The 10683-nt window shown below is 41.2% G+C and overlaps 1 protein-coding gene across 3 annotated transcripts; it reads left to right on the top strand.

Annotated features, from left to right (window-relative positions):
- Positions 1–506: 506 nt before the first annotated feature.
- Positions 507–9942, top strand: myb (v-myb avian myeloblastosis viral oncogene homolog). 3 transcript variants are annotated; one of them, XM_067572616.1, is made up of 16 exons: positions 507–669; positions 2844–2961; positions 3092–3163; positions 3385–3477; positions 4425–4645; positions 5172–5391; positions 5513–5581; positions 5716–5820; positions 6318–6587; positions 6774–6950; positions 7217–7335; positions 7428–7539; positions 7646–7741; positions 8090–8188; positions 8352–8435; positions 8545–9942. In XM_067572616.1, the coding sequence occupies exons 1-16, from the start codon at positions 647–649 to the stop codon at positions 8656–8658; spliced, it is 1992 nt and encodes a 663-aa protein (XP_067428717.1). In that variant the 5' UTR covers positions 507–646; the 3' UTR covers positions 8659–9942. The 3 variants fall into 3 exon arrangements, with proteins under 3 accessions (XP_067428717.1, XP_067428715.1, XP_067428716.1); XM_067572614.1 differs by having other exon boundaries at positions 556–669; positions 8548–9942; XM_067572615.1 differs by lacking the exon at positions 6774–6950 and having other exon boundaries at positions 556–669.
- Positions 9943–10683: the final 741 nt, after the last annotated feature.

Genomic DNA, 10683 nt, shown 5'->3' with positions numbered 1-10683 from the left:
AACTCTCTAAATTTGTTGACAAGAAAAGCGTTTAGCGCGGACGGCCAGTCAAAACGCGCCTTTAACAAGTCTACAGAATACATTGTACTGGTGCAGTCAGGAACGCCTCGTAATTTAGAAAACATCTATGTCATACGGTAGCTCGGTATAGCGCAATTCTTGAAGGCACCAATATATCATATTATATTTGCAGTGAGTGCCTATATTATTCAATCACCATTTGATCCTCACAGTTATATTATGCAATTTTATGGTGTAGATCTTTCAAGGCAGTGTAAAACGATTTAGGTGGAGGGAGTCTCTTTAAAGGGAAAAAAGTATAATATAATATATTTTATGAAGATACATTAACACAATGTTGTAATTGATATCGCTTTCCCGGACATCAATCAAAAATTCAGACTTTTCCCAAGTCGTATTTACAAAACGTCGGACGGCATTTGAAGTGGACATTTACAAGACATGCGCAGTAGGCTCTGCTTGTCAGGAGCGCCAAATTTACCGGGATCCGAAGGGAGGAGCTGCAGAAGGGGCTGCTATAGTTAAAATTAATGTCAACCTGCCTCCTCGCCGGGAGAACGAACCCAGCACAGATAGCGAAAGTACGTGCTCAGCGCAACCTGCGAGCCGCTCTTCACATATTAACATGGCTCGGCGGCCGAGAAACAGGTAAGCTCACACAGACCTTTTACTCCCCAATTTTCCCATTTTCTTTTTTTCTGTAAGTGCATGTAATTAGTAGTTAGCTTACACTTCTGTCTCTTGCGTTAAGTATAACTTCTGTGAGATACTGCGCGAGGCTGAGCGGTTCATGAAGCATCTTATTGACAAGAGTTTATGTTTTAATTCATGAACTCTTTAGATTTTGTATTCTCCTTTTTGTGTGTTTTGTGAACAGTTTTGTTTTGTGGCCGGGTAGTGGTGTGGTTGTTTCGCTCGCGCGCTCATGACAGGTGGTGGTCATCTGGCATGTGCGCTCCTCGCGCTGCTGTCAGTGGTGAGAGAGAGAAAGGGGTAGAGCTCCCTCTCCCTCTCTGTCTGTCTGTTTTAAACCACACGCACACATACGCTCACACACACACTCACACACACGACAGGCGCGTGCCACGTCGTGCACAAGACGTTGCGTGGACATTGGTTTTAATAGGACTCTTTAATAATACAAAATCAAACACTATGCAGCATGCCGTCTATCTACCTCTGTCTTAACGCTCTCATAGACTTAAATGTTTTGCAACAAACAGTTTCATAGGCTAAATTTAGTTTTGGTAGCTTTTGGAAATGTTTTCAATTTATTGCGCTTGCCTTTTCTGGGAGCCCTCACCACAGTCAGCCACGCAGATGTTTTCATTTTCACGATTGTTTGACGTGCAAACTGGGTCTTATAAGCCATTCTAGCTAACGTAAAGGTCATTTTAAAACCGGCTTTTTGAAACCTGCGTACACCCTGAATAACGCCGCAGCATCTCTGTGACCGAGGGGCGCTCACTGTTATTTTGGAAACTGCGCTTTCGCAGCGTGCTCTATGTGCACTTGTCTCAAGGGGAGGCTGCATTTTTTTTTTTGTATATCTCTTGTTTTGACACACAAATCGCCACAACTTGAAGTCTCACTCACTCTCACCCAGCTCAACTTTTTGTACACTTTCTGGATTTCATCGGTCGGCACCAGTTTTCCCTGAAAAGCATCTGGTTACTTTACGCATTGCATAAACTTCGTGCGTCAGGTTTTTTTTTTTTCAGTGTGTTATTGGTTTATTCTCATGGTTTTAGGCAGATAAGCTGAAGGTGCCACGCCAGTTCACTTGTTACAAAACTATCCCGCTGATTGAGATAAGGGCCGTGATCAGCATTAAACAGTTTCAGTTGATTCATCATTCTCAAGATGAGTTGGGTTTGGTGTATTCGTTCTCGTTCGTTTGCTTGTTTGTGCAAGTAAATTCTTTGCTATCTTTTTTCTTATTCGGTGTCTTATTTTTTCCTGTTTCTCTGAAAAGCATGAGAGAGGTTTAATGATTAAAATGGGAAATTAGCTTTTTTTCATACAACTGACAGAAATTAGTCTGTTATATTGATATGCTTAAAACAAACTGACTGCAATACAATCCCCCTTTTGTGCGTGTTTCTCTGTATAGATGGTAATCAAGAAGTCATGCGTTTAGGTAAATGGACAGAAATAAGGAAGATAATTAACTGTAAATATCCTCTTGTGCAAGAACACACATACACACACCTCAGTGGGGTTGCTGTTCACCTGTTGCTCTGTATGACACCAAAGTACCCTCCACGTTGTCCGCGTTCTGCATTCTGATTGGCTAACCAACCACTCAGCGTCAGTGTGTGTGTGTGTGTGTGTGTGTGTGTGTGTGTGTGTGTGTGTGTGTGTGTGTGTGTGTGTGTGTGTGTGTGTTGTGTGCTGTACAATGCAAGTGCAGGTCTGAACACGCCAGGGTCACGAAATTATGATCGCATGTGCCAATCCCAGTATCTGTGGAAACCAAAAACATTGGAACCTGTTCATCCATCCATCCCCCTCCCTCCCTCCCTCCCACTTGCTGTTCTTCTCTCTCTCTTTTTTTTTTTTTCTCTCTCCCCTTGTGGGTGTCTTGGCTAAAAGCCTGCACCCAAACCTTCAAGAATGACTGGTTCTGTCTGTGTTGACACCTGATGAGTTAAAGAGTGGGCTGAGTTCTTTATGCACTCTGTAAAGAGATGATTAGGGAGTTGTTTGAAAATAGACAGGTACTTATTGTGCTGTTATTGACCTTTCTGTTATCTTACACCATTCTTTTTCACACAACCACCGCCTCTAATTTAAAATGTGTCTGTCTTCTCTGTGTGCAGTGTTTACAGTAGTGAGGAGGATGAGGAGGAAACCGAGATGTACGAACATGATTACGATGGAGCACTGGCAAAGGCAGGGAAACGCCACCTTGGAAAAACACGCTGGACACGTGAAGAGGTACAAACACACACACACACACCCTTGCCTAAACAATTCAAAGCCCTCAATAAAAAATATTGTCTCAGGAGAGATCACTTCCCAGGAACCAGGGAACCTTTATCTGACAGATGTGTATTGTCTTTTTCAGGATGAGAAGTTGAAGAAACTTGTAGAGCATCATGGATCAGAGGACTGGAAACTCATTGCTAGCTTACTAACTGTAAGTAGTAGGCCTGTGGGTAAACATACACATGCTTGTACGCTTACACAAACGCATACACCTGTGCACACACATGCATGAACCATATTCTTTTAGCAAAATTTTATTTTTGGTATTCCTAGCACTAGCAAATCTAAGGTCTGATGATTTATATGCATGTTATGTATAACCTCTCATAGTGTAAGGATGATAACTAATGCCCTCGCTCTCTGACACACCAGAATCGTACAGATGTGCAATGTCAGCACAGGTGGCAGAAGGTTCTCAACCCAGAACTCATCAAAGGGCCGTGGACTAAAGAGGAGGACCAGAGGGTAAGAACAGCCTTACTTTAGAAACCCTTAAAATAAAATGATGATGATGAAACAATGATTGAACCACATTTGGTTTTGCATACCTTCACATAGCAATACAGAGCCGCTTTTAATATAGCACAGCCTAGAAACATTGAGTAAGTTAGTTCTATTAATTTAATTACATCCTCATAATACATGAAGATGTTTCAGTCCTAAAGAACTATCAATAATGACCTTTAACGCTGTTAGGGCTGTGTTACATGAGTTTTTTTGGAGTAATGTATTTCGATACTACTCACAGGAAACTGGCAATCAAGTGTCATCCAGCGTAAAAAAAAACAATTACTTTGTGTTCCTGTGTGATTAAAGCAACTATTCTGTAGCAACGTCTTGGCTGCTGTTGCACATTTTTAGTTTCCCAAAAAGTTGCTGTTACACAACATGTGTAGTCTCTTAAACCCTGTGAGGTGTTTATTGAACTTGTCCAAAGGAGTTATATTTCCACCCAGATGCCACTGTAATGATTAGCAGAGTAGCTAACGTTCCACTGGAAACTCCCTCACTGCTCTCCAGCAGGTGTTCTCAATCACCTATACAAGTTAAAAGATAAAGAAAAAAGGGAAGGAGTGAGGAAAGCAGAGGAGAAGCATTCACTAACACAATGTAGGAATATCTGGGATTTTTATGGATGACTAATTGTTTTTCTTTGTCAATTTCTCTCTCTTATTTTGTCATATCCTATCTATTCTACACCACATTTGGCTTTCATCTCTTCACCTTGTTATTTATCTTACTCTGTACCCCTCTACTTCTCCCTCTCCTCCCTGTTATTGCTCCTTCCTTCCTCTTTTCTCATGCCCCTCCACTACTATTCATTTCTCTTCCTTTTTCAACGCTCTTCCTTCTCCCCTGTCATCTTTCCTCTTTCTCTTTCCCATGCACACAAAAACACACATTTACCCCAGGTGATAGAGCTGGTTCAGAAGTACGGAGCCAAGCGCTGGTCGGTGATAGCCAAGCACCTGAAGGGGCGTATCGGCAAGCAGTGCCGCGAGCGCTGGCACAACCACCTGAACCCAGAGGTGAAGAAGACTTCATGGACCGAGGAGGAGGACCGAATCATCTACCAGGCACACGAGAAGCTGGGCAACCGTTGGGCTGAAATCGCTAAGCTGCTCCCTGGCAGGTGAGGCAGACATGGAAGAGAAAAAGAGAATGAAAAGGAGGTGTAAAAAGAGAAGCAAGAGAAATCACTGAACCCTTGTTGGTTGGATGTGCAATGTTGCGGTTGAGAGGGTGAAATATAGGGGAGGCCACTGAAGGAGGGATGAAAAGAGAAGAAATAAATGAGGAAAGAGATGAAGTGATCACAATACACGAGAGAAGATGGAGGTGTAAATACAGAAAGTAAGAAAGAGAAGAAAGAGGTTAAAAGACAATGTCAGGACAGAGAAAGGCATAGAATCAAATGACAATGGGATTGAGAGAAGAAAAGATACTGTAGTTTTGACATGATTGTAATTGCCCTGTGCTGATAACATTATCAAAGTTGTGTGTGTGAGACTATCTGTGTCGGCATCTGTGTGTGCCTGTGTATTGATAGTGCTATCAAGTACCACTAGAGGTCCAGGATGTCTTTGCATGCTTATGGGTGTGAGGATGTGTTTTATGACAGATAACCTTTAATAATACGTGTCATTCATGCCATGCAGGACCGACAATGCCATAAAGAACCACTGGAACTCCACCATGAGGCGGAAGGTGGAACAGGAAGGCTATCTTCAGAACACGTCAAAGAACAACAACTCCTCACACTCCATCAGCCACGGCTACGTCAAGACCACCAATCACATTATGGGTTTCCCCCACCACTCGCCCAATCACACGCAGCTGTCACCACTCAACTACAGCTACATTCATGACACACACAGAGTGAGTGGACTTCAGACTAAAATTTGGGATGTTGGAAGGAAAACTAAATGCTAATGATTGTGCAGCTGCAAAAAAAAATTCTTTATTTGATGTGGATTGTTGTTTCTGATTTGCGTAACAGGTGCCCTTCCCCATGGCCTTGCATTTAAACATCGTGAACATTCCCCAGCATGGAACAGCTGCTATACAGGTAAAAAAACAACAACAAAAAAGCAAGTAAACACAGTGTAACTGATCACTATAGGGAGGAAACAGTAATACGTTGTTGAACAAGGTTGAATTAGCACTAATATCTGCCCTCCTGCTTTCTTTTTCTGCTTTCAGAGACACTATAGTGAGGAGGACCCTGAGAAGGAGCAGAGGGTGAAAGAGATCGAACTGCTGCTTATGTCAACAGAGAATGAGCTTAGAGGCCAGCCATCACTACCAGTGAGTCATGTGTGTGTGTGTGTGTGTGTGTGTGTGTGTGTGTGTGTGTGTGTGTGTGTGTGTGTCTGTAAGTGTGGGTGGGGGGGAGTGTGAGTGTGAGTGTGACAGTACAATTTATGTCAATGTGGGTCGACCCTGGCGTTAAGGACAGTGGTTGGATCTGGTGTGAATAAGAAGGAGGAAACATCTGGGGGGCCTGTTTCTGCAAAAGTGATGAAATAGCACCTTATCTCACCATTAGTGTGTGTCTGCATCTGCATGACCCCTTGTGCAACCCAACACTAATGCCACCCTGCTGCTAGCTTTATGTTAAAGTTCCCTTTCTCCTTCTCTTTTTCTCATTTGTTCAGTTTTTACACATCATCCCTTATTGTCAGCCTTGCATTTTCTTTCTTATGCTTGTTTGACACTTTTTCTCACTCTTGAGTGCTTGCACACATGATTGTTCTTTGGCAGTTATTTCTAGCCTTCATGATTAATATCCCTTTCTTACACAGATGAACTTGCCCTATACGAACTGGGCCAGCCAGTGCTCTCTGACCAACAGCTCAGAGGGTGTGGCTATGTCGTTACCTCATCACCAAGCAGCCGCCCCTTCCCTGCCTCTTGATCAGAGCTGCCTACCTGAGGAGAGCGCCTCTGCAACACGTGCCCACAGCAACAATGTCAGCAATAACAACAACAACAACAACAGCAACAGCCACCACAGCAGTCCAACTTTCTCAAATACTATTCCAGAGTTCATGGAATCAGAGTTCTTTGAATCAGTAAGTATCTGCGTTACATATCAAAAATATGTTATGTCCTCGGACTATATGTGAACAACACATTTTGTTCCTTTTTGTGTGACATGACCAACTGTGACCAGATGAAAAAAACATAGCTTAGCAATTAGCAACATAGATTTTGTTTAGTGGTGGGCCTTGACCCATATTTTCCTACCCTTTCCCCAGCGCCTCGCCTCAGTGGGTGAGGCCAGTACCAGTGGGTTCTCGGATAGGAACGTTTTCAGAACAGACAGGGTCTTGCCCAATCAGGGCTCAAGAACTGCTCACGGAGCATGGGCTGGTGTCATCTGCTCAACTCCCAAGCCCTCGTCAGTCAGAAACCTACCCTTTTCACCCTCACAGGTAGTTAAAGTAGCTGAGTGCGATCAGAATCCACCCAATCACCAACTTGCCATCTGATGACATCAATAACTAATCATTCAGAGCTAGTGTTTCTCCTGTCGTTTCTCCTCCATCCATTTGTTTTACTTGAATCGTTTAATTTATAGCATGTCTTTTCTCTTTTCCTCTCCATTTCTGTAATGTGCTCCCACAATCTACCACATCGTTACTGCTTAAAACCTGTCTGCCACTTTGACTGATTAGTCTCCTTCCTTTTTGTCTCGCAGTTTTTCAACCCGTCAGTGAGCCCAGAACACTCCGACAGCGACAGTTTACCAATGAGCTCGCCTGTAGACTCTAAGCCTCTGATCGACCACACTGTCAGGCCTCAGAAAGAGAATGAAATGTGAGTGGCTCTACTTTTTTTAATCTGTTTCATTATGCAGATTTGTGTTAAATCATGCTTTACAAACAACCGTCTCTGTTTCTCTCTCTCAGGTTCAGAACTCCAAACATTCGTCGTTCAATCCTGGAGTCCTCTCCCTGCACACCCACACCTTTCAGGTCAGCCCTGTCCCTGCAGGAGGCCAAGTATGGACTCAAACTACTGGTGAGCATGACCTTAGAAATATCTGAGTCTTGAATTTGTCTTGTTTACCACTGTCGTGCTTGTTATAGTGTCCGTGACTCACTTGGGGTATTTGTGTCTTTTCCAGAACCCCCCTTTGGATCAGCAGATGGTTGAGTCCATTAAGCAGGAGCCTATGGAGTGTGCCATCGAGCAGCCTCCTCTCAAGAAGATAAAGCAAGAGGTACTTTCCACTTTTTCAATATAAGTACATACACATATGCAAAAACCACACAGACAAATGTGTCTGTGAGACCGACAAAAGAACTTTTCGTTTTTAAGTCGAGAAAGCAAAGGTGAAAAGTGGAATTTACTTTCAGTTTACAATTTTGATTAAAAAAAATGTGGCTAAATGTTTTTCAGTTTTGTAACACAATCATTATCTATTTTGTGAATCCTTTGAAGTCACTGTAGTTAAGAGAGATCAGTAGTATTGTTTGTGGCTATCTGTTTGCAAGTAGCCGTGTTTGCATGACTCCCGATAATTATGTACATTGTGTGACCTTGATTGGTTTTGCGGGTTTTGTCAAAGGTGGAGTCCCCATGTGAGAGAAGCCTGTGTATGCAGTGGGAAGGACAAGGCCTTTTCACACAGCTCTTCTCCCCCAGCGGCCCTGCACAGGAAGTACCTGTAAGCTGACATTTGACCTTTGACCTTATAGTTCATATGTTCTCTAATGTGTAGCTGTCTTTAATTACTTACAAGAATCCTTAGAATATTTTAAGGACATCCCCTCTTCTGCTTCCTGAGCTGTTCTGTTGTTAATACGTTTTTGCATTTTTTTTTTGTTCAGGACTTAATTACTAGCTCATTATTGAGCGAAGATGGACACAAAACTTACCACATCCCTCGCAGGACCATGGGCAGCCCTCTACAGGTGTGTACAGTATATGTTTGTTCGTATGCATGTATTTATCTAAATTGAATCCTTTTTTTTTCGTCTTAACCATGAAAAATTCATCATCCTGTCTTTCTCTCACCAACAGCAGCTCAGTTCCTGGGAGCAGGTGACCTGTGGGAAAACAGAGGAGCACGTTTTGGCCTCAGAGCAGAGCCACAAGTACATCAACACTTATCCTACGAGGACACTGGTCATGTAGACAGAGACACACGTTGATCTGGAAACATCAACATTCCCTGCGCTGGGAAAACCCACGGGTTTCATATTTGTTGTGGTACAACAGTTGGGAGAGGCTCTATGCCATCGGTGTTTTTACACTCACACTTGTTGGATTTCAACCAACCAAAGACTGTCTTTTTTTGTTTTTGAAATCTTTTATATAGAATTTGCATTTGGGCTTTTATAAATGTACGTCCTATCTCTTTTGGTCCTGTCGATGTATTATTATCAATGTTGTATTATAAATGGGAAAAGGTAGCTATATAATTTGCATTTGGGCTGTATTATTAATTACGAATTTTGATATTAATATAAAGAACAAGTTGATTAATTTATTTCTTTCGTTTTGATGATGACTTTGTTGTTGTATTTTTTACAATTGGCCAATGGAGCAGTGTTTTAAGTTAAGTATTTAAGCCCTATTAGCATTATCCAAAGGCATATTAATGAATTGAAAACTGACCTCTGTATTTCAGTCATGAATCTTTTATTTTTTCTTTTCTTTTTTTTTTTTTTAATAGGCTATAATGGGTCTACTGAGAATTTCAAGTGTTTGGTCTAGGTCACCTCATGTTAACACTTAACTACTGAACAAGAATTGCTGTCTGTTCTTATTCAACTATGAATGGTCATGTTTTACACGACAGAAGGGGCCAACCTTACTAGTATTATCTGATTACTACATTGGCACCTTTTTATTTCATGAAAATTGAGCTTTCATTTCAACTTTGAATTTATGTCTGGCCTTTACAGTGTCCTGTGACGTGAAACATTCAATGAACAAACATTGTACTTGTTAAAATTTAAGTATATACACAGTATATTTATACGTTTAAAAAAAAATCTGAATTTAGCTTATATGTTTGAAACCATGAGCTTCATCCAGTAAGAGTAAGATCAAGCTGCACTTGAATGTTATGTTCTCCATAAAAAAGAGAGAGTACTAAACACTGATATTTTATATAATGCTACAAACAAAAGCCCAATCGAAACTTTTGCATGGTTGTTGTTTTTTTACACATTTCTTTGAATAGTTTTGTACTGTTTTATAATGCATATTCAATCAGCATGTTGCTTTCTTACTAAGACTGCAGTAGCCCATGTCAAACACTTAGGAGACAATCTTTTTTTATACAGTTAATGCCTTTTTTATACTAGCTTTTGAGCAAAAATGATTTTATAAAAGCATTTATACATGCCAAGTTTTCATGTTTTTATACTTTTATATACTGCCTAGTAAATAAAGTGTGTTGTTTTTATTACAGCCTTGTGTTCAGTGTTTTTTTGTATGTTTTGAAGGGAAATAAGCAAACTTAGGTACTTGTAGATACATAGCAGTGAACATAACATAAAGTTTAAGATGTAATAGTGATCACAATTCAGAAGCCTTCTCAAGTCCCTCTGAGATAATAAACATTTCCATATATTTAAGCTGTAAATATGCTTTTATCAGTCATAACCTTAGTCCAAACAGCCTGCAGTGGTTTAAGTTTCAAGTGTCAATAGCACTGAAGCCTCTATTGTCTTGGATAATTCCTCTATTTGAAGTAAATGAATTATTTGCTCTCCAGTGTCTACAAAGTGTAACCTATCTTGAGTATTCAAATTTTTATGAGGACTGTAGTATTCAAATACTCCACCCTCACCTCCCACCCACACACACTCACACACATGTACCCACAATCCTACAGATACAAAGGTTTGCAGTCATAAAGTTGCCGAGCATATCATAAAACTTTCCCTCCATCTGCCAATTACTTAGTGAGTCCAGAGTTTATCAGCTAGCTAAGGTAATAAGCAAATGTCCCCAACCGTTGCCTCTTTTTCTGTGGATAAGGGGGACCACTCACCACATTGAAAGTTACAGACTTACTTTGGTCTCCTTTTACACAGAGCCTGGGACTTACAGTACATCTTGCACAACTGTAAGCATGTGAAGATGAGCCATCCTTCTCATTGTTCTCCAAAAACATACATGCACACACACTACCACCACATGCATGAG

This window comes from Thunnus thynnus, chromosome 18, assembly GCF_963924715.1.
Source record: "Thunnus thynnus chromosome 18, fThuThy2.1, whole genome shotgun sequence".
NCBI lineage: Eukaryota > Metazoa > Chordata > Actinopteri > Scombriformes > Scombridae > Thunnus > Thunnus thynnus.
The sequence above is the reverse complement of the archived record's forward strand: the minus strand, read 5'-3'. Positions and strand labels throughout refer to the sequence as shown.